General features: G+C 39.2%; 1 protein-coding gene across 2 annotated transcripts in view; it reads right to left on the bottom strand.

Annotated features, from left to right (window-relative positions):
- The window catches only part of cars2 (cysteinyl-tRNA synthetase 2, mitochondrial), a 112,985-nt gene that overhangs the window by 13,656 nt on the left and 74,183 nt on the right, over window positions 1–25,146 (bottom strand). For both annotated transcript variants that reach the window (XM_039745906.1, XM_039745907.1), the window contains exons 12-13: window positions 11,541–11,664; window positions 518–616 (exon numbers count right to left, since the gene is read on the bottom strand). In XM_039745906.1, coding sequence (XP_039601840.1) covers window positions 518–616; window positions 11,541–11,664 — 223 coding nt within the window. The remainder of the gene's footprint in view (window positions 1–517; window positions 617–11,540; window positions 11,665–25,146) is intronic.

The raw sequence follows: 25,146 nt of genomic DNA, 5'->3' as shown, positions 1-25,146 counted from the left end.
TTGGCTGGGCTTCAGTACGCCAGGATTCCGCAGCATCGGCTTGTGGTTTCTTGAGTGTATTTGGCAGACAGCATTGCACACAGAATGTTAGATGTTCTTTTTCAAGAATATTTTGAATTCTGTTTTTTTGCATAACTTCAAACTGATAAGACAGGCTGTTTGCATAACATTAGATAGTCAAAGCTGCTTAAAGTAGTTCAGGGAAGCAGGGGGCTACTTCCTACCCCACCAGGAAAGGTTGTAATGTTGAAATCAATCATGGATGGGGCACCACCTCCATTGCAGGGCCCATCATGCACACACTCACACTGAGCTAATTTAGCTACTCTTTAGGGAAGGAGACAAAAGCACAAATACAAAGGGAGAATGCAAAAGTTTCACACAATCATCGATTGGCCACAAGGTTTGAACCAAAGAAATTTATACACCCATGAAATGTATACATTTTATCAATAAAGCACAGCTATAAGAGGATTTTTATAACAAAGCATGAGCAGCAAATGGAAAGGCAACTAACCTTATTCTCCGTAACTGACACACCAACCGATTCCAGGAAGCACTTTATGTAATTAGTAATTGCTCCAAAAACTACTGGGCTTCTGCAGCATCCATCTTCCTGTTAAAGGAAAAGTTATGTTTTTAAAGGACATCGTTTAATTGGTCTCTTGAATGTACACAAGAAGACTCTCCTAACATGGAGCAGTTGGTCAGAATTACAGATCAATGTTATTCACATTAACTGATTTTAAAATGTGGTACCCCCTCAAATAATACACACCACTTATTTATACAACCTGTACAAAGTCTTCAAACTTCATATATCATTAGGTCTTCATGTGAGCACCACATGTTGCCCTACTTCAATTCCATTTGGGCATGGATAAGCACAATCACAATTTTAATCGGGTTTGTCGCTATTCTCATGCATTTTCACAATAAAACCTTCCTGTGCTGTTAGCCTGCGATTGCTTGTACTTCACCAAATTTTTAAACTTGTTCTTCAGAGTAACATTATTTGACTGCAATAGGTGCACTGAGAAGCCAACTTGTTGGAAGCGAGAGCCCAACAGAAAAGCACAAGTTCAGCAAATGAAAGGAGACAATTTGGTTCATCCCTCTGGTTGATTACGATAATGGCAAAGCTGTCTTAATGTCCCATGTGGATACATTTACGTGGCGTTAACTACACGAGACGGCAGTTTGTTTGGCATTCTCACATCTGCTTTTGTGAAGAATGACCTTATGGATTTTGTCTAAATTGTACTTCCCATAATGTCCACTAGGTGTCCTTATGTACACAATTCATTACCTTGTATATAAACGTCTACGCGTGGAACTGTCTGTCTGGCCCGGAAGTGAGAGGTGGAGTTGGGGTAAGGGCTCCACGTCCGAGGAAACAGGCAGTCGCTTAGCCGCTAATACAGAAGTGAGTCGAAGACATCGGCAAAATGGTATCCCTTTTATGGTAAAAATGGCCTGTATTTGATATAGCGCCTAACTAGAGTTCAAGAACCCCCCTAGGCGCTTTACAACACAACAGTCATTCACCCATTCACACACACATTCATACGCTGGTGATGATAAGCTACTATGTAGCCACAGCTGCCCTGGGGCACACTGACAGAAGTGAGGCTGCCGAACACTGGCGCCTCCAATCCTTCCGACCACCACCAGCAGGCAAGGTAGGTTAAGTGTCTTGCCCAAGGACACAACAGCTGCATTCTCATGCCGGGAGTCAGGATCTACTTTTCCTCCTGCCGCTAACACACAAGAGATGTGAGCACGTCGGCAAAAAGAAATCTCCTAGTAGAGAGACGCCCAGAGTAGTTCCTTACAATTACTTGACATCTCTACATTTCAATTTTTCTTCTGTTGATTTCAATAGTTTCTAGGACCCCGGGCTTTTAACAGCACGGGCTTAAACAGCTAGTTTAATAATAATTCTTTACATTTATACAACGCTTCTGTCACTACTCAAAACTTTTTTATAGTGGGCGGGGAGTCACTTTTACCACCACTAATATGTAGCATCCACCTGGATGATGCAACTGCAGCCATTCTCGCGTCATAGCACTCACCACACATGAGCTGTTAGGTGGTGAAGTGGTGAGAGAGATAGCCAATTAAAGACAGGGCATGACTAGGGGGTGAGAATGACTAGGCCGTGGTGGGCAATCTAGCCAGGATATTGGGGTGCACCCTGCTATTTACAGAGGATGTCCAAGGATTTTTTATGACCACAGAGACTCAGGACAGCTCCATTTTTACAGTAACAGTGTCCACATCACTGCACTGGAGCATGGGGTCCACATTCAGGCATTAGGGTAAGTGCCCCCTACTGGCCTCAACAACACCTCCAACAGCAATGCAAGCTTTTCCTATTTCACAAACCAAATTCTACTGGATCAATGCATTTGAGAGTACTGGATAACTGGAAGGGCAGCATAGTGGTGCAGTGGTAGCACTGATGCCTCGCAGTAAGGAGACATGGGTTCGCTTGCCGGGTTCTCCCGGTGTCTGCATGGGTTTCCTCCCACAGTCCAAAGACATGCAGGTTAGGTGAATTGGCGGTTCTAAATTGTCCTAAGTGTGTGCTTGGTGCGTGTGTGCTGGCGCCCTGCCCGGGGTTTGTTTCCTGTCTTGCTCTCTGTGCTGGCTGGGATTGGTTCCAGCAGACCCCCATGACCCTGTAGTTTGGATGGATGGATGGATAAATGGATTAGGTCAACATATAGCCACCTCTGCTCAAGCAGATTCCCTTAGCTTGTAATAAGGGGTAATTCATTGCTTGGATACACCTGGTGTCCCTTCTCTGACCATTCTAAAAGCTGTTATGTCTTTCTGGTAGTATGCTGACCACCAAGACTTGGCCACAATATTCACATCCCAGGTATTCTCTGCATTGACTTTATATGTTCTCCCCATGCCTGTTTGGCTTTCCTCCCACAATCCAAAGACATGCAGGTTATGTGGATTGGTGGTACTAAATTGGCCCTAATGCGTGGTTTAGGTATGTGTGTGTGTGCCCTGTGACAGACTGGCACCCTATGCTCACTGGGATAGGCTCCAGCACCACCTGCGCCCATCATGCAGGTTAGAAAATGACATGACACTATGGACCAAAAGGCCTCCTGATAACATCACATTAACGGATTGTGGGGTCTGATTGTGCCATTCCAATTTTTACAGGGCATCCTGCCCTGCAGCATTCTGGCTATGCAGGTAAGAAAAGTCATGCTTCCTATTTTAATATACAATGTTTCTGGAATTTTGTTTCTTTTCAAAACTTTTTAGTCATTTTCTGTTTTTTTTTTTTTGTTTTTAATCGTTCATGTAATTTGTTTATCGTGCCACCTTTTTGAGTATAGACAATTACAATGATGTTAGTCTGGCATCATCACCCGTAAAGCTTTTGTTTTCAAATTCTGTGCTAAGCAGCTATTTTAGCAAATTACCTTTACATAATGTTTTAGGTTTTGGCATTTTACTGCCTCATTACTAATTAGTATAATAAAATATCACTTAAACAATGCTATGGTGTGCCGTACTGGTAACATCACTTCAAGAGAGGCCCACCGAATTAATAAGCCAATTTAAAGTGCAGGCACAGTTATGGAATAGACTCTGTAACACCTGAAAGTTGTAGCGAAGCAGTGAATAAGTGAGTGCCATTATGAACAACGCTGCACATCCTCTCTGTGACACATCAACACTGAGAACTTTCAGCCAATGAATCACTCAGCAGAAGTGTGTGAAGAAACACGATTGGGGCTCCTTTATACCAACAGCAATATGTCTGCATAACGCCTCACTGGGACGGCCAAGTCAGAAGTTCTCTTTTTAATTTTCTCGTTTTATAGTCATTCTGTTGTGTGTTCAGACCAAAGCGTATGTGTATATTTATTTATTTACTTAACTATTTATGTATTTTTACTTTCTCGTATACATGGTGTAGAGAAAGTATAGGAGTCATGAAAAAACTCGACCTCAAGATTTTGATGAATCTTGACGTTTTAGACCTTTCTGAGTCCAAAAATAGCATTTTTGAAATTCTGTCTGTCTGTGTGTAAACAAGATAATTTGAAAACGTCTTAACCTGGTCAGTGAGATTTTGTACACCAAAAATAACGAATCCTATCAATGTTTGGGCCACTTCCGACAACCGGAAGTGTTACTTTAACTGAATACTTTCGCGAATTTTCAAGTAAACTACGGTTATAATTACATATAGACGATTCAAATTTTGTGAAGATATTTATAATGATAAAAAGTAAACAGATATGAAATTTGAGAAAAATTACTCATTCAGAAGTAGTATTTTATTTAAAGAACCATCCGAATTTTTTGCATCATGGAAATATAAATGTGTACAAGATATTAAAAACTTTATTTAATATAACATGTATTCTTTCAATAACTATTATTAATTTTATTTTAATTTATACATCATCGCTTCAACAATAACGTGTAAACATTGAACATGCCATATAAACATAATGATGTAATGGGAACAATAAGCTGCTACATCCTCGTCGTGTTCCTGGTGATACGTTTAATTTATTGATTTTTTTTTTTTATTTCCGCCATCATTATCATAATTAAATGTAGCTAAATGTAGTTTTACCTCTAGCTATTTATTGCAAGAAATATTATATAATACTAACCCTTTTTCTGTGTTTTTAGGTGACTATACATCTTTTTACTTTGGTAAACACGTGGACAAAATTTTTGGTACCCTTCAGTCAATGAAAGAAAAACTCAAAATGGTCACAGAAATAACTTTAATCTGACAAAAGTAATAATAAATAAAAATTCTATGAAATTTAACTAATAAAAGTCAGACATTGCTTTTCAACCATGCTTCAACAGAATTATTTAAAAAAATAAACTCATGAAACAGGCCTGGACAAAAATGATGGTACCCCTAGAAAAGACTGAAAATAATGTGACCAAAGGGACACGTTAATCCAAGGTGTGTCCACTAATTGGCATCACAGGTGTCTACAATCTTGTAATCAGTCAGTGGACCTATATATAGGGCTCCAGGTAGTCACTGTGTTGTTTGGTGACATGGTGTGTACCACACTCAACATGGACCAGAGGAAGCGAAGGAAAGAGTTGTCTCAGGAGGTTAGAAAGAAAATTATAGACAAGCATGTCAAAGGTAAAGGCTATAAGACCATCTCGAAGCAGCTTGATGTTCCTGTGACTATAGTTGCACATATTATTCAGAAATTTAAGATCCATGGGACTGTAGCCAATCTCCCTGGACGTGGCCGGGAGGAAAATTGATGACAAATCAAAGAGACGGATAATACGAATGGTAACAAAAGAGCCCAGAAAAACTTCTAAAGAGATCCAAGGAGAACTTCAAGCTTAAGGAACATCAGTGTCAGATCGCACCATCCGTCGTTGTTTGAGCCAAAGTGGACTTCATGGGAGACGACCAAGGAGGACACCATTGTTGAAAACAAATCATAAAAAAGCCAGACTGGAATTTGCCAAACTACATGTGGACAAGCCACAAAGATTCTGGGAGAATGTCCTATGGACAGATGAGACAAAAATTGAACTTTTTGCCAAGGCACATCAGCTCTATGTTCACAGACGGAAAAATGAAGCATATCAAGAAAAGAACACTGTCCCTTCTGTGAAACATGGAGGAGGCTCTGTTATGTTCTGGGGCTGCTTTGCTGCATCTGGCACAGGGTGTCTTGAATCTGTGCAGGGTACAATGAAATCTCAAGACTATCAAGGGATTCTAGAGAGAAATGTGCTGGCCAGTGTCAGAAAGCTTGGTCTCAGTCGCAGGTCATGGGTCTTGCAACAGGACAATGACCCAAAACACACAGCTAAAAACACCCAAGAATGGCTAAGAGGAAAACATTGGACTATTCTAAAGTGGCCTTCTATGAGCCCTGACCTCAACCTATTGAGCATCATTGGAAAGAGCTGAAACATGCCGTCTGGAAAAGGCACCCTTCAAACCTGAGACAACTGGAGCAGTCTGCTCATGAGGAGTGGGCCAAAATACCTGCTGAGAAGTGCAGAAGTCTCATTGACAGTTACAGGAATCGTTTGATTGCAGTGATTGCCTCAAAAGGTTGTGCAACAAAATATTAAGTTAGGGGTACCATCATTTTTGTCCAGGCCTGTTTCATGAGTTTATTTTTTTAAATAATTCTGTTGAAGCATGGTTGAAAATCAATGTCTGACTTTCATTGGTTAAATTTCATAGAATTTTTATTTATTATTACTTTTGTCAGATTGAAGTTATTTCTGTGACCATTTTGAGTTTTTCTTTCATTGACTGAAGGGTACCAACAATTTTGTCCACCACCTCCCCAAATCCGAAAATATCATTATAATATAAAGTTTGATTATAAATAGAGATAAATGATTGTGCATCAATATTATCAATCTGTTATGATGAGAAACAAAGAGATATGATACAGTATTTGAGAAATATTGCACAACTGGAAGTGGTTCAGATGACTTTTTCCTCTATCTCAGTATACAAGAAAATCGAGGAGAGCACACTTTTTACTTAAAGATCTTCTGTAAACAACCAAATTTCTCCCTGGGGACAAATAAAGTATGTATGTATGTATGTATCTATCTATTCTTGTAACTTTTCATCTCTTGACATGTCCATTTTCCTTCACTGCCTTCAAATCATGGCAGAACACAAATCATTAAGCGTGTGGCTAATCCCAAATGTTTGTACCAATATGCACAATGGAACTCCAGTGGTTGTCAAAGTGTGCCCAGTAAGCATGAGTAGAGTGGTCCACAGAGTGATATTCAAATTTCCAGTATGTTAGCCTGTTATGTACTTACTTGTATACTGTATTTGGTTATAACAATCTGGAAACTGACCAAACTCCAAGCTCCCAAGTGAACGTCTCTGCTGTTAGAGCCACATGGAACACGTCCAACACAACATCTCTGAACATTTGGTCCTGTAGTTCTTCAATTCTGACCTTTCCCATAGTGTGCTTCTTCTCATTTGTAGTGATTTTCTAACTTTTGATCCACCACTTCCTGGGACTCCACAGCCTGCACAGCTCATCCCTGACAAAGCCAACAACTTTCAGGAATACTCCACCCAAAAATGCTATTTTTTATGTTACTTATCCTACTTAGTTAAGAGAGACAGACAAGAAAATAAAAATATAACCTCATGTTTTCATGCAGCTCAGAGATAAAGTTTCAGATATAACATGGGTCTATATAAACCAATGCTGGACCACAGCCAACAATATCAAAAAGTCGATGAAAAAATCTCATGTTGTGTAATCCACATGTCGTCCAGATGTATGCTCACAACATCCCAAACATGCATTTTTTTTTTTACTAAAATACTGTTAAATAAACCACTTCCAGGAAATCGTTCACATGAATGAAAATGGAACATGCTCAGATGCAAGCCGGTCAGTTTCACACAGTATTGGCTCGGTGGGTAAGGATCTGTGCTGATATCAGAAAGGATGCTGCTTCAAATCCTGTTAGTGCAAGAAGGGATCCACCACCTCCGTTGGTCACTTGAGCAAAGCCCTTAACCTGAAAAATTGCTCCAGGAACTGACCCTGCGTTCTGACACCCAAAGGTTATGCAAAAAGACAACTTCCCCTTGGGGATTAATGAAGCAAATCTAATGAAAAATAAAAAATCTTGAAGTACTCCAGTTGTGGATATGAATTTACATGAAATGACAGGAGCCAGGTCTACAATTCAGCTGTTCGCTCACACCTGAATACGTTTCATGTTCAATCATGTCAGAGAGACAGAGAAGGTGAAATCGCTACAAATAAACAGGATTAGAATGGAAGAAAAAGTTGTCAATTGTCCATAAAAATAAAACAAAGATAGGATGAAACATTCACTGATTGTTGTTTTCAATGCATTCCGTGTGGCTCTAACAGCAGAGAAGTTCATTTGGGAGTTGGGAGTTTCCCGTTTGTTCTACCTAAACACAGCATATAAGTAAGTACATAACAACAACAACATTTATTTGTATAGCACATTTTCATACAAATAATGCAGCTCAAAGTGCTTTACATGGTGGAGAAAAAAGAATTAAAATAAGGGAACACTAATTAACACAGAATAAAAGTAAGGTCCAATGGCCAGAGAGGACAGAAAAAACAAAAAACGCCAGACGGCTGGAGAAAAAAATTAAATCTGCAGGGGGTCCAGGCCACAAGACCGTCCAGCCCCCTATAGGCATTCTACCTAACATAATGGGAATTTAGACATCATTTTGTGGACCATGTACCTCATCCTTGCTGACCAGTTTGAAAACAACTGCACCTGTCCAGAGGTCGTTTGGCCCATATGTCCTGAGCAAACTTCTCCAGCTGTGTCAGGTTTGAAGGGGTCTTATCCAGACCTCATGTTTCACTTCCTTCCGTGGATGTTCAATTCAACTCAGGGCACCCAGAAGGCCATCTCAGAATAGTCCGATTTTGGGTTCTTAGCCATTCTTGGGTGCTTTTAGCTGTGTGTTTTGGCTCGTTATCCTGTTGGAAGGATCCTTGAGCTGTGACTGAGACACAGCTTTCTGACGCTGGGCAGTATACGCCACTCCATAATGTCTTGATAGTCTTGTTCCCTTCACAGACTTCAGGGCACCTCATGCCAGACACAGCAAAGCAGCCACAAAACATAACTGAGCCTCCTCCATGTTTCACAGTAAGTCTGGTTTTCTCTCCTTTAAAATCTTCATTTTTAATTCTGCAGCTGACATGACTTGCTCAAAAGCTCCAGTTTTGTCTCGTCTGTCCAAAGGACATTCACCCAGGAGCATTGTACCTTGTCAATGTGCAGTTTTTAGCAAATTCCAGTCTGACTTTTTCATTTTTAACAGCAGGGAAGTTTATTTGGGAGCTCAGAGTTTCCCGTTTGTTCTATCTAAATACAGCATATAAGTATGTATTTAACAGACTAAAATACTGGAAATTTAAACATCATTTTGTGGACCAATTACCTCACACTTTGAAAAATCACTCTCTCTATTCTAAAAAAGAAAATCTTGGAAGGAGATGAGACATGATTGTCTCGGAGAAACTTTAATGTCCAGCGAGACAAGGCGTGGGACAAAAGGACAGCTGCTGTACAGGCTTTTAAATGTTCGAAGCGCTACGCGACATGCAGATCACGAGGCACGGCAGCAGCAGCAGTATGCCAACAGCTGATCGAGCAAAGTGGAGGTAAAAAAAAAAAATATATATATACAGTAATCCCTCGCTATATCGCGTTTTGACTTTCGCGGTTTTGCTCTATCGCGGATTTTATATGAAAGCATAACTAAATATATAACGCGGATTTTTCGCTGCTTCGCGGGTTCTGCGGGCAATGTGTCTTTTTACTTCCTGTACATGCTTCCTCAGTTGGTTTGCCCAGTTGATTTCATACAAGGGACGCTATTGGCGGATGACTGAGAAGCTAACCAATCAGAGCACGCAGTTAAGTTCCTGCTTGCTGAATGCAGTGTTAACCAGGAAGTCTCGTCTCGCTCATTCAGCATCAACGTGTTTCGCTGTGTAAAGAGTTAACTTTTGTGCTCTTTTGTGTTTATCTTTGTGCATAGTCAAGCCCTTCATTATGGCTCCAAAACGATCTGCTACTGCTTCAGGGGCCGTGCCCAAGCGCAAACGGAAGATGTTAACGATTGCCGAAAAGGTAAACATTTTGGATTTGTTGAAGGCTACGATTCTTTTTATTTAAAAAGTAGGAAAGGAATATAAGATCTACGGCCGCAGTGTCCTTTTAACCAGGGTGCAAAACAAGTTGTAAGTGGATGTAATAAGACAGTAGTCTGAATAGAATCTGCTTTAGGGTTTTGGATTGAAGAAGAACAACGGCAGTGCTACACAATCGCCTGAAGTGGCTCCTTTAAGAGCTGTGACGCTCTCCTTTGTTGTGCAGTAAAATTAAACTCATCGTTATCAGACAAGTCATTGTGTCATTGTTGGTGAGTAACCATAATTAATTTTCTACTTACAGTACTTAGTACATGTACGTATGTTTAGTGTCACTGTACACACATTTACTGTATACTATTTTTGTTGCATTGTACGTATTTCTTGCTGGTGGCCTGTCTATCATAATGGCTGTCACATATGTGATATCGGAGACACTCAATATCTTTAAAATAATATTTAGGTTTTACTGTATATACACAGTGTGTTTATATACATAATGGTGCGCTTACCTAATATTAGGAGACCAAAGGGATCGCTGCTGTCCTCCCTCTGTGGGGAATGCATGTTCTCCCGTGTGGGAGAGTTTCCTCCGGGCACTAAAATTATAAAAATAACAATCCAAAGACATGCAGGTTAGGTGGATTTTCATTCTAAATTGGCCCTAGTGTGTGCTTGGTGTGTGGGTGTGTTTGTGTGTGTCCTGCGGTGGGTTGGCACCCTGCCCAGGATTGGTTCCTGCCTTGTGCCCTGTGTTGGCTGGGATTGGCCCATTTTAGCCCCGTGACCCTATTCGGATTCAGCGGGTTGGAAAATGGATGGATGTATATAAACAGTGTGTTTATATACATAATTTCAATGAATCTTACCTAATATCTAAGAGAATACAAAGGGATTATGCTGTATAACTCTGTGGGGAATATTTATAAACAGTGTGGGAGAGTTTATAAGGGCTTAAAATATATAAAAATAACCACACAAACATATGGTTTCTACTTGCGATTTTCACCTATCGGGGGTCTGGATGAGTGCCAAAGACGCAGGGTTTACTGTATATATATATATATATATATATATATATATATTTAGTTCCCATTTTATCACCGTTTTAAGGGGGGGTTTCGGAGGAGCGACCGCATCTCCTTAGTGTGTGTTAAGCCCCCATCTTCACAATATGAGTGCCAAAGACGCAAAGTTGGCTGGCATGTTGCGTGCCCCTTTGGGGGTGGGGGGTGGGCGAGCGAAGTGGGCAGGGGGCAAAGCCCTCTAGTTTATAAAAAAAAAAAAGGAAGTTACATTGTACAAACTGTCGCGGACATTGCATAGTTTGTGTATCACCATGACTGAAAGGCAACTCAAGAAAATGGACGTCTCATGAAAAACACGAGATTAAAGATTTTCCTCAGCCATCACTACAAACTCAGTGGGGAAAGTACTATATAAAAATGTCCTCTTTGGGTTGAGTATTTCTTTAATTCTGTGCTGGACATTGCTTCTACTAAATCCGTCTGCCTGTTGTTGCTTTGTCTTATGATGGATCATTGGCTGAAATTGAGAAAAGCCAACAACAGTCCAGTTGAATCTTTGTATTCTTCACATAAAAACATGCAATAAAATAAATGTGCCCACCGTAAAAAAGTGACTGTTGGCCTGCCATATCTTTGACTTTGGCAAATGCCGAAATCCTCTGTTCTAACACTTTTTTCTCTTCAGTGTATATATCGAATAGCATTCCAGTCTTCTGAAGATTAAACAAAGTGACTTCTGCCTGGGTGCAGTTAGCATATTACACAGCAGAGCTGCCATTTTCTGAGCTTAGCTAGCTTAACAAGTTACCTTGGTAACAGCCTGAAGCTGCCGGTTGCCATGGTGAATGAGGCCCATAATTGCATCAATGGCCCTTGGGGTGTCAAAGTCATCTGCTAGTGCAAGCTGAACATTTACTTTAGCCTGGGATAACCTTAAGGATGAAAGACAAACATTGCTTTATTTACATTCGTAATGCTGAATATGGCAAAAGCTGTGTCTTAGAAAAGTAAAATTAGGCAAAACAATCAGTAACCTTAAATGACTGTAAATGGTTTTCCGTGTACAAAAGAAAACTTTAAAAATATTAAGTTCTTCTGGACACCCAGGCACAATAACTACACAGAGTAATGTGACTTCCACTTTTGGCCACACGTTAACAGTTCCTATTTTACCCCAAAAATGCTTTGCTTCAAAACCAAGTGAGCAAAGAACAAAATTTCACACAGAGTGAAGGTTTCCAAACATTTGTATGAGCCCACTTTAGAAAGAATGGACTTTGAATCACAAGGCCGCCAGGTCAACTACTGCCTCTACGTCACATCACCTCAAAGGTGGGACACGACGTAAACTGGAAATAAAAACAGAAAGCAGTGATCTGTAAATACTCATTCACCCATATTTAACTGAAAACAGGACAAAGTAATCCACCTTATTTTATTTTGGTAAATATACACTCATTCTAAATGCACGGAAGCACATTAGGCCCACAAGGAGAAAAAAAAATTAGGGACACATGGACTTGATTTTGTGAATAAAGTTGAAATGCCCAGATAAAATGTAATGACATGATCTGTGGAAACCGACTTCCCCAGATTTTAATGATGTTACAGACCATAGATGGTGAAATCCCTCAATTCACTGCAATCATACATGGAGAAATGTTTTGTTGTTTCTAAATGGTTCAAATATTCACTTGCATAGTTCATGACAAAGTGGCAAGCCTTCACCCATCCTTGCTAGTAAATGGCTGAGGCTTTTCTGAACCTGTTACATAATTACCCAGCTACCTGTGCAAAGTTTCAAACTGTTGTTTTTTTTTTCACTTACCACTAGTAACCAGGCATCTGTCCCATCTTTGAAATGTGTTGCTGGCATCAAAAGTGGAATTAACTTACATTTACAAATTTATTTTAAGTTTATGAGGTAAAACACGAAATATCTCGTTGTTTTACAGTTTTTAATTATACAAGGGTAAAAGAGCACTTAAAATTCCCTGTGTTCTGTTTTCATTTGTATTTTTTATGGCCACATAAAAAAATATATATTGTATAAAGATATCCGTAAACATTTGCAATGGATTCTGATATTGCGAGTTGCCCTGGATAAAGCAATCAGCTCAATATACAATAATGGAAAAAAATATTCCAATTATTATTGGTTAAAGTGAGCTGCAGCCTATCCCTAAAACCACAGATTACATTAAATTATGGACAGACAGATAGATAGGTAGGTAGGTAGGTAGGTAGGAAAGGAACTATAAAATAGATTGACAGATGTACGTTATTTGTCCCCAAGGAGAAATTAGAAACATGGCTTGGCCAAGCTTCAAGATTTAATATGACGTAATCATAACACAGCAGCATTGGCAAATTTACAGTTCACAGGGCACTACGGTCAGAACTCAGTTTTCATTCATTCATTTTCTGTGACTTATCTAAAACATGGTTGCAGGGGCAACAGTCTATAAGAAGTGAGGCCTAAACGTTCTTTTTCCCCTAACACTTGCCAACACTTGGAACCCCATACTCTCCCAGCACTCTCTGAATTCTATATTATTATTACTATTACTTATTATTTGACTGGCATCTTTATCTAAGATTTACAACTTTTGAGATACAGTTGGTTACATTTGCTTTGTTGTTTTATTTTTTTCAGTTGAAGCACAGGCAGGTGAACTGATTTGCTCAAGGTCACACAGTGTCAGTTGTGGGAACTGAACCCACAGCCTTAGGGTTTGAAGTGCAGAGCCTCCACACTAGCTCATACTGCCTATTATTATTAAGATAACTAGGGAGCTCTCCCCCCTGCTCGCTTCACTCGCCAACCGCTGGGTTTAGTTAACCGGATATACAATTTAAAGAGATTGTTTTTTCATTTCACTCATTTTTTATTTCTTGATATTTGCCAGTAATAAAGCTGTAGTGAATGAGTTATGTTCTTTAAGCCAGCTGTTGCTTGTGCCGTGCTGCGTGATCTGCATGTCGATCATTTAAAAGCCTGTACAGCAGCTGACCTTTTGTCTCATGGGACATTAAAGTGTCTCTGAGAAATTGTTTGTAAGTAGGGCGTGTCGTGCAAGAAGTCTCGCGGTTTGTTCAAAGTGTCTTCCATGCAAGTAGACTCGCAGGACTTCAAAGTGTCCTCCGAGAAGATCATGTCTCGATCCAAGTTTTTTTTTTATTATAATAGAGAGATATAAAAAATAAAGCAATTAAAAATAAAGATTTTTTATAGCCAATAATACTAATTTGCAAAATTGCCTTCTGGTTACTTTAAAATCTATAATGTAAAATGTATTATATTCAAAATTCTCCCTTGGGAATACAGAACAAAAGCTAATTTAAAAATTAATAAAAGGGCAAATGTCCATGTGTGTCTCTGTATCAGTGATATTTTCATAACGAAAACGAGAACTAGAACTAAAAATATTGTTTTTCGTTTTACAAGAACGAGAACTGAAATTACAGCAAACAGAGAAACTAAAACTAAATAAAAATAAAAATTTGTGATTTGTGAAAGAACTAAAATGAGAACAAAAATTGAGTAAAAACATAAAAAGTCGTGCAGAGGGGTTGTTTGTAGGTCGCCCTGAGCATTCAGTTATGTTGCGCTATTCACTATGCGGTCTTGATCTTGTAAATTGGGCTTACTATAGTCACGTGGCACAACTTCCGTAAAGGACCGTTGTTAGTTTGTTGAGCACATTTAGCTCGTTGGGTTGAAGTAGTAAGCGCTTGTGGTTGACGATAGCGAGTTTTGCACAAATGTTTGCAGGCAGACGGCAAGAAAGTTACAGCACAGATGATAATAAAAGCAAATATAACGTGCAAGAAGAAGAAAAGAGTCTCGGAGGTTCAGTGGGACCAGCAGGATCAGTGTTTAGTGGAAGTCCAGCACTTCTCTGGCACCATGACTGCACTTCATACAGGAACATGTGGTCTCACCTGTCATCATGAAAAGTAAAAAAAATAATAATCATAACATAAAATAAATTTGTCTACTGGTTTGTGCTATAAATTTGTATTCTCTATGATTCCAATAATTTTGATAATTTTTATAGTCAAAATTGCTGAATTTACACATTCCCAGTTCAAATACACGGGAGAAACGCGAGGTGTGACGAGACGAGCCCTCATATTAAAGTGCGCTGTCCCTCACTTACTGGGTTGATGCAAGCAATTGGCGCGTGCCTGTTGCTGTCTCTCTGTATGTCGCCAATATAATGTTTGCAGACACGTTTATTATACACCCTGACTTTCCACAGTTTGGCTAATATCTTTAATAAATGTGTGTGACATATCTAGTCTTGGTGATCGGACTTATAAAACCGCAGTGAAAAGGTACAAGGATATGAGCCCAACATGTGCTTGTTGCTGCTGTTCGTCTATGCAGACGCCCAAGGCGCCAAGAAGTTAGCAACATCAGAAAGTCAAGTGCACTGCAGTGGTCTGTTTATTTTTATTTTTTGTTCTGACTGACTGTCAAAAATGGAAGAGTAAGAGTTTTTAAACTCAAAGAAAATAAAGAGGACTTTAACAAGAAAGTGACGAAGATTTTCATGGAGAAGGATAGGCGCATGGACTTAATTTACAAATAAAGGTAAGACCATAAACGGTTTTCAATTTTATAAAAATGGGATCAGACTAAGAAAAAAATCTAATATTTAAAAACGACATTTTGACCTTAAATATAATATCCTTTTGTTGAGCAGTCTGTATGAAAATTGATTAAAGCATCAGAATTAAAAGCTTTTAAAAACAATTATCCATCCATCCATTATCCAAACAACTAAATATTTCAATTAAGGTCAAAATTGAAATCCGTTGTTTTGTACACCACTCTATACTTTCATTTGCATTGAATGAGTATGAATTGAGAAATTGCAACGGCAAATTTAGAAAACATGGATGGTGCAGTGCAAATTGCATTACAGGCGCTCGTCAAGCGAATATTTTCACTGTGCGGCTATCTGTGCAATGGACATCACTGCAACATAAACAAATCTCTCGAAATGCATGCTTGTTTAAAGCTTAACAGCAACGTGCTTGCACAGACTGGTTTCTTGGGTTGAAACATTTGGTCTTGCCGACTACACTCATTAGGCCACTTAATCTGTTTGATCATTGATAGTCAAGTTGTGTTTAACTGCATTGTGAACTGCGAGTGAATTTTGTTGACTGAAACATAAATTGCATTGAAATATGAGTAGGCCAGCATTTGTGGTCTTGCAACAGAGAAAAACTAAAATTGTAACTAATATTATGTATAAAAAGAAGCCAGAATTAAATAAAATAAAAACTAAAATTTTAAAAATAGAACTAAATAAAAATTGCTGACTCCAATGAAAACTAGAACAAAATAAAAAAAAAATAATTTTATAAAATAAAATAAAAATTAAAACTACAATTAATATCAGAACTGAAATATCACTATTCTGTATCTGTGTGTCTGTCCAGTTGCTATGTCTCTATTATATGCCGTTTGGTATGGGATTTATAAAAGCAGTGCTATTTGTAAGAATGACAAATGCAATGCATTCAATCACTGTATGCCGTACAAAATACATTCCAATAGATGACACACTGCAAACATTAATGCTGAGTCCACTGAAGTCTACACGGATTACTTAGATTTCAACCTGTCTTAGAGGAGTAGCACAGCTAATTTAATTAATATTAAAAAAAAAAAAAAAAAAATAGTTTTGCTTTCACATTTTATTTAACCAGATAAACTACCAAAAGTGTCATTTGCTATTCAATTGTGACTGTTTTTATTAAAAGGAAAAAAAAAAGAATGAGAATGAAGTGTGAAAAGAAACAAGTAAAATACTGATGATCCATAAGAAGTGAACAGCGAAAAGAGGTAAGTGACAAATAATCAGGAGTTAAAGGTGAAAAAAGATAAATGAACACTGATGAGTGACAACTGGCAAGCGATGGGTGAGGAGTGAAAAGTGACACATAAAATGAAGACTGTAGAAGTTAAAAATAACAATATACAGAATGTTTCATGGCCTTATGTTCATCCTTGTCCAATGACTTGCTTTTTGCTCATACAACAATAAAAACCTTTTCACAATTTAACTAATTTTGTTTACTGGCTTTTTTGGTCTAGGCCAGCATTTCCCAACCTATAGTGGTACTGCAGGTGGGCTGCAGCCAGCTCCGGACAAAACCACAAACCCACTCTGACAATCATATGCTTGAGTTACCAAGGAGGAAAAACATTGAGGAGTGTGCTTGACTCATCTAATCCTCGGGTGATTGCATGGGACCCCAAGACCCTGCTTTGGATAAGGGGGTTTAGAAAATGCATAAATGGTTGTTCCTTGTTTGACCTGTGCTCAAATAAGTGTTTCCAAAATTCACAAAAATCTTAAAAAAACCCCAGTAAATTAGGGTTTATTTATTTGAATGACAAAATATCTAACGTGTCTTTTAATTATACAGCCTTAGTAATTTTTTTTTTAGAATAATTAACTGAAAACTGACATACCCATTCCGACTTCCAGGGGTCTGAAGGTGAATCTTCTCCCAAGCTTACTTTTTTTTTTAGCTACACTGATCCAAACGCCCTTGCAATATTATCTCATTTTTTTAAAAATTGTTTTACTGCAAATAAAAAACATTCCCATGACACGTAGTTGCTCCTGTAGGGGATGCATTTCTTGAGGTGTTGACACTTTTAGATTTGTATCACACACAAAATGATTTGATTTTACTGGACAACAAAAGATTTTGCTTCCTGAACACTTCTAGGTGTATCTTATTAATTTTGGCCTGCTGATCACAAAACCACCTTTAAATTTTCCTATCACATACTGTTTTATTGCAATTGCTTAATGTTGTGATTTCTTGCCATATTATTAGTATACAGTACATACAGTATACAGTGTGACATATGTGCAAGTAGGAGACAACTAAAGTGCCTGAATAATAGTAATTCCATATCCGACCAGGAGATGGCAGGGTGCACTAACTGTATTCCTCGATCCCTTGCAGACTATTCTTGGGAAATCCCGCAGGGTTCTGGCGCCTCCGATGATGTCACTTCCGGGCTCGGAGCTGATGAAGTCACTACCTCTGATGACGTTATTTCCTACCCTGGCCTTTAAAGCAGCCATCTTGTCTATATACCAGAGGTTCAATTGTGGATTTTGATCTGTAAAGATCTGTTGTTATTTCAAACCATTTTGCAGCCAGGACATAATATATGGGTGGCTGTCCCAAACCTTCATGATGTCTCAGTGTGATACTTGTGACAACAGCCAATCTGTGGGAGCCAGAATTCTGGCTGGGTTGTAGGGGATCAGATACTTATTTCTCTCAATGTCATGCAAATTAATTTATAACTTTTATGTAATGTGTTTTGTCTGGATTTTTGGTTGATATTCTGTCTCTCTCCATTAAAATGAAAACTACCATAAAAATTAGAGACTGTTCATTTCTTTGTAAGTGAGCAAGGACTTTGTTAAATGGTGCGACTCAAACCACCTACAACTGAACACCAGCAAAACCAAGGAGCTGGTGGTGGATTTTAGGAGGCCCAGGCCCCTCATGGACCCCGTGATCATCAGAGGTGACTGTGCAGAGGGTACAGACCTATAAATAACTGGGAGTGCAGCTGGATGATAAATTGGACTGGACTGCCAATACTGATGCTCTGTGTAAGAAAGGACAGAGCCGACTATACTTCATTAGAAGACTGGCGTCCTTTAACGTCTGCAATAAGATGCTGCAGATGTTCTATCAGACGGTCGTGGCGAGCGCCCTCTTCTACACGGTGGTGTGCTGGGGAGGCAGCATAAAGAAGAGGGACACCTCACGCCTGGACAAACTGGTGAGGAAGGCAGGCTCTATTGTAGACACAAAGCTGGACAGTTTGACATCCGTGGCAGAGTGACGGGCGCTGAGCAGACTCCTGTTAATCATGGAGAATCCACTGCATCCACTGAACAGGATCATCTCCAGACAGAGGAGCAGCTTCAGTGACAGACTGCTGTCACTGTCCTGCTCCAGGGACAGACTGAGGAGACCCCACACTATGCGACTCTTCAATTCCACCCGGGGGGGTAAACGTTAATCTTATACAAAGTTGTTGTCTGTCTGTTATACCTTCATTGTTATCACTCTTTAATTTAATATTGTTCTTTATCAGTATGCTGCTGCTGGAGTATGTGAATATCCCCTTGGGATTAATAAAGTATCTATCTAACTAACAAATTCAGCAGGGGATAAAAATAATTATTTCCCCCACTATACTACAGACATTATAACTACTACTACTGGAACATCTGTGGTTATCTAAAAGTAGTGGCACTGCTCCTAGAAATGCAGCCCGGATGTACTGGAAATACTGTACCAAGTCTTGCTTTTTTATTTGGGAAAGGGACAGTCGTGTTAAAGAGCCACATTGCATTAAAAACACGTGGCTGCTCCTTAAGCATTTGGTTTCGGGGTAGACACATAGACCACCTGCTGACCCAACATAGATATTCTTGCCTCCTCTTTATAATAAACCTAGAATGATGAAAAAATAAAGGAAAGCAATGAATAAGGATGGTGAAGGTCTTTGATTCTTGAGAGAGATGTTTCCACAAATAACTGATGTCAAGAATAAGGAAAAGCATTTTTGTTGGTCCACAAATCAAACCCTTCATCAATGACAAGCAGGCTGAAGATCTGCTAGTTTGGGCAGAGGACATCACTTGGAAGGGTTTCAAGGATGTTGTTAAGAATTTTCTTGGCAGAGCATGGAACATCATCCAGCTGGTTGACAACATGCTTCAATTATACAAAACCATGAAGTGCACTAAAGATCCACAATTGGATTTCTTCCCTGCTAATCCCAGTCCCAGTCCCAGTCGGTGACGGACATGGTTAAAAGTTACATTAGAATATTGCTGTGATGGAAAAGTGGTAGAAGAGCAAGTGGAATCCATCAATGGGACACTGCAATTAGACCCATCAGATGCCAAGCACAAAAGAAAATCAGCAGCAAAGCATTTTTAGCTCAGATGAACTAATGCAATGCGTCAGCATCATTAAGTGACTAAACACACTAAATTTAATAAAGGTTAATTTCATGTTTCTTCAAATCCCTATGTGATTCCTTCAATATGAAACTACATTTGTGTTCAGCTTAAAGATGTATATCATAGTTATCAAAAATTTGTCAGGAAACAAAACTTTAGAAAAAAGTGTGTTGTCCAGCATGTGCTAAAGAAAAAGCTAAGTGAAGGAAAAGAAGCTTACAAAGCTAAAATAGAAAACAAACTCACTCAGAGTAACATGAAGGATGTCTGGAATGGACTGGACATCATTACTGGACTCGAGAAATCCAGGGATCAGGTGCAAGAATGGGATGAGGACAAAGCTAACACTCTGAACCAATTTTTTATACATTTTCACTCCCACTGCCATGATCTTCCAACGACCAGTCTGCCCACTCCAATCCTACTACATCAACAACTCTGATCATGTCAATTGAAATTACCACAATCCACCTCTTTCCATCAGTGTGGACTGTCCATAACTGAAAATCAAGTAAGGAGACAACTGAGAAAAGTCACACACAGGAAAACTTGCAGGACCAGATGGAGTCAGTCCACGTTCCTTTCCTTTAATGTGGAAAGTGACGTCCTTCACATCTCTGTGAGGGCCAGTGTGATTTTCTATGCTGCAGTGTACTGGACTGGAAACATCACTTCAAGAGAGACCCACCAAATCAACAAGGTAATTAATAGGGCAGGCTCAGTTACAGAGCACACTCTGCAGGTCATATCAAAGAAAATAAGTAAAACAAAACACGAGTGCCATTATGAACAATGCTGCGCATCCTCTCTCTGACACACTAACACTGAGGACTTCCAGACAACAAATTATTCAGCAGAAGTGTGTCAAGAAAGGCTACGGCAGCTCCTTTATACAAACAGCAATATGCCTGGGAATGAGACTGCCAAGTCAGAAGTTTTCTTTCTTTTTAATTTTCTTCTTTGTTCAAAATGGAGTGTGTGTATATTTATTTATTTACTTATCTACCTAATTTATTTAAAGAGATTCTGTAAAGAGCAACATTTCCCACTGGTGACAAATAAAGGTTGGTCAGTCTGTCTGTCTATCAGCTTGGTTTCACTGGCATTCACAAACTTTTTTGTAAACCTTAGCTGGTTCACCTTAGTGCCATCTGGCATATTCCCACCTGCTCCTACGTCTACTCTTTTTGATAAATGGTTTCTTTCTTGCCAGCCTGTCACAAAGATCAGTCATTTGCAGAGCTCTTGGTTTCACTGACTTGTGTACTTTCACTTCACTCTCAACTGCTGTAATTAAAGAGCTCCTCCAAGGTAACTGTTGGTCTCTCAGTGGCATCTTCCTCATAAATCTGCCGAGTGTTGACAGATTGCTAAACAACATGACACAGGTTCCATTTCTTAATAACTCCACTAGCAGCCTTCAGAGGTAAGGCTATACAGTCAGACCCCTTTCAAATGTGCAGGCTATCCCAAGAATTAACCATAACACTGCCAGGTCAAATGCATGTGTGGCCAAAGCCAAGTCAAAAACACGAGAAGAGTTGACCCTGGTATTTTTTCAAGGAATTTCTTGGGTAAGTTAACTGACCGGTAAGTGGTTTGGTGAACTCATTTACTGGTGCATCTCAATAAATTAGAATATCATTGAAAAGTTAATTTATTTCAGTAATTCAATTCAAAATGTAAAACTTATATATTATATAGATTCATTGCACACAGAGTTATATATTTCAAGCGTTTATTTCTTTTCATTTTGCTGTTTATGGCTTATAGCTAATGAAAACCCAAAAGGCAGTATCGCAGTAAATTAGAATATTGTGAAAAAGTTCCATATTGTAGACTCCTGGTGTCCCACTACCCTCAGCTAAATGACCCAAAACACCTGCAAAGGTGAACTGAGCCTTCAAATGGTCTCTCAGTCTGGTTCAGTAGGCCACTCAGACTGCTGACTTGACAGTTGTCCAGAAGACCATCATTGAGACCCTCCACAAGGAGGCTAAGCCACAAAAGGTCATTGATAAAGAAGCTGGCTGTTCACGGAGTGCTGTATCCAAGCAGATTAATGGAAAGTTGAATGGAAGGAAAAAATGTGACAGCAGAAAAAGGTGCACAAGCAACAGGGATAAGCACAGCCTTTAGAGGATTGGAAAGAATTTGGGGAAGATTCCCAAGGAGTGGACTGCGGCTGGAGTCAGAGCTTCAAGAGCCACCACACGCAGACCTATCGGGGACGTAGGCTACAACTGTCACAGCATTCCTTGTGTCAAGCAACTCCTGAACCGGAGACAACGTCAGAAGCGTCTTAACCTGGGCTAAGAAGAAAACGGACGGGACTGTTAACAGCTCAGTGTTCCAAAGTTCTCTTTTCAAAGGAAAGTCAATTTTGCATTTCATTTTGGAAATCAAGGTCCCAGAGTCTGGAGGAAGAGTGGAGAGGCACATAATCCAAGTTGCTTGAGGGTCCAGTGTGAAGTTTCCACAGTCACTGATGATTTGGGGAGCCATGTCATCTGCTGGTGTTGGTCCACTGTGTTTTATCAAGTCCAAAGTCAGCGCAGCCAGACGTCCACCAGGACATTTTAGAACGCTTCATGCTTCCCTCTGCTGACAAGCTTTATGGAGATGCTGATTTCATTTTCCAGCAGGACTTGGCACCTGCCCACACTGCCAAAAGTACCAATACCTGGTTTAATGACCATGGTGTCACTGTGCTTGATTGCCCAGCAAACTCGCCTGACCTAAACCTCATGCAGCACGGGTGTCAAACTCCAGGCCTGGAGGGCCTCAGTGGGTACAGATTTTCTTTCGAACCCTTTTCCTAATCAGTGTCCAGTTTTCACTGCTAATTAACTTCTTTTCCCTCTATTTTAATAGCCCTGTTTTTAAGGATTAAGTCTTCTGAATTGATTCAATTTCTTCATTAAATGACAGCCAAACAGAAATGAGACATGAAACGAGCCAACAGATGACCAGCTAAATTGGGGCTTCAAACTCCAACCAGCTCCTTAATGAGAAGCTGATTCTTGCTGTTAATTAAACCCGTTATTCAATTCCATGGCTTGTTGCTGCTCTCTTTTTGCCACAGCAGACATTTCCAAAACTGTTGATATTCTGTTTTTTTCTAAGAAGTCCAAAAATGTTTTGGTAACCTGAGGGATCAACCTTACTGAGACTTTCTTCTTTATTTTCAGATTTTGTGTGAGCTGGTCACGTCCTGCTTGTTTTATGTCTCATTACTGTCCGGCTGCTAATTAAGGAAGAAACAACTAAGGGGTCTAAGTCAAGCTAATTAAAGCTAAAGCAGTTAATTAGCATCAACAACTGGTCATGAATTAAGAAAATGGGTATAATGAAAACCTGCAGCCACTGTGGCCCTCCAGGACTGGAGTTCGACACGCCTGCCATAGAGAATCTGTCAAGAGGAAGATAAGAGACACCAGAGCCAACAATGCAGATGAGCTGAAGGCCGCGATCAAAGTATACGGAGTGTGTACATGGACATACTTTTCAGTAGGCCAACATTTCTGTATTAAAAATCATTTGTTTTTATTGTTCTTATGTAATATTCTAATTTTCTGAAATTCATTACCTGTAGGCCATAAACAGCAAAATGAAAAGAATTAAACACTTGAAATATATCACTCTGTGTGTAATGCATCTATATAATATATGAGTTTCACTTTCTGAATTGAATCACTGAAATAAATGAACTTTTCGATGATATTCTAATTTATTGAGATGCACCTGTATGAAGCGCTGATGTTCACGCCCGCGAGTCAACCAGTCATAAGACATTTGGTAAAAGTTTTTTTTTGAGTTTTTGTTTTCCTAGTTTCACTTTTCAAAACTGAACAGACTTGTGGAAGGGGAGGTCCTCTACATTCATGCTGGGTGAAAAAACTGTTAACCTGCTTACCAACAGATGCAGCAATGCCTCTCCTTCAAAGACCCTACGTACATACCTGTGTGCTCCGTGAAACAGCAGTGACAGAGCTTCTGTTTGGCATTGGATTTAATGAGTTAAGACACAGCTAGAGATACGGAATTTCACATCGCAGCTGTCTGACACTGTCTGTCTGACATACTTTGCCTCCTTGATAACTAGTCACTTGTGACCTTAGTGTGTAAAATATTTGTCATTTTTTATGACTGTTTTCACTTCTCTAACTCTACCAATGTTTTCTATATGTTTTTATATCAGACTGCTTCTTTAGCTTGTAACTGTCTTTTTGAAGCAGATGGTTTGACATTAAGACAGTGAATGGCAACCTTTTTCGAAGTTGCGGCGCACAAGTCCAAAAATTTTCTTTTCGCGCACCTGAGGGACTGCCCATAAATAAAGTCGTGATGACACAATCTATGGACAATCGCCAATAAAAACAGTTAATTTTACAAGTTTGAAAGACATTTTATTAATAAAGGAATCAAAGGATAAATCTTAAATTTAATTAATGTGAACGTTGAGATTGTTTTTCAGCACACATGAGATTGATGTGAGGATCAATTTTCGAAAGACAGACGCGCATTTCCTTGTCGATCATTTGAAGTCTCTCACGTTTCTTAGACTTCATTTCCGTAAGTGTTCCGTTACTTGTTTTTCCAACATAAAATATATTTTTTTAAACATTATCTTTTTAATCAACCAAATGTTCAAAAACACTATCAATTTTAAATATTTTACAAAAGTTTTGGTGGCGCCCCTAGATAATTTCACGGCGCGGCGCACCGGTTGCCCGACAATGCATTAAGACAAGGTCATGTTATGTGATCTTAAAAGTTAGCCGCCATGATGTCACTAGCACATAGCCACACCCATAATTACATATCACCCCCTCAGTACACACACTTGGCCACAGCCCTAGTGACAAGAGACATCATAGCAACAAACAAAATAGTGCTGAAAAATGCATGTCAAATAAAATGTTGCAAAAATAAGGGGCAGCAGGGAAGTATCAACCAGGTAAGAAAAACCTGGGAGTGGTCTCCCCTACAGTTTCTCGCATATTCAGATATGGGGATGGATATTTGAGGAGTAAGATCAAGACAATGATTAGATTTTATATTATGTACATTAAAGAACCATCAACAACAAAATCAAATCAAATATAATAATATATTGAACAATTATTACAAAAGTCAAGTTGAATAAATTGGACTCTGGAGCTGCATGAATAAAAGGCAATTACCAGAAATAGCCTAAAAGTTGAGAGAAATCTATATTTTGTACCTAATATTTGTATGCAAAATTTGGTTGACTTAAGTCAGGGGTGTCCAACTCCGGTCTTGGTGGGCCGCAGGTTTTCATTCTAACCATTTTCCAAATTAGTGAGCCATTTTGCTGCTGATTAACTTGTTTTGCCTTAGTTTTAATTGATGTGA

The sequence above is a fragment of the Polypterus senegalus genome, chromosome 2 (assembly GCF_016835505.1).
Source record: "Polypterus senegalus isolate Bchr_013 chromosome 2, ASM1683550v1, whole genome shotgun sequence".
NCBI lineage: Eukaryota > Metazoa > Chordata > Cladistia > Polypteriformes > Polypteridae > Polypterus > Polypterus senegalus.
The sequence above is the reverse complement of the archived record's forward strand: the minus strand, read 5'-3'. Positions and strand labels throughout refer to the sequence as shown.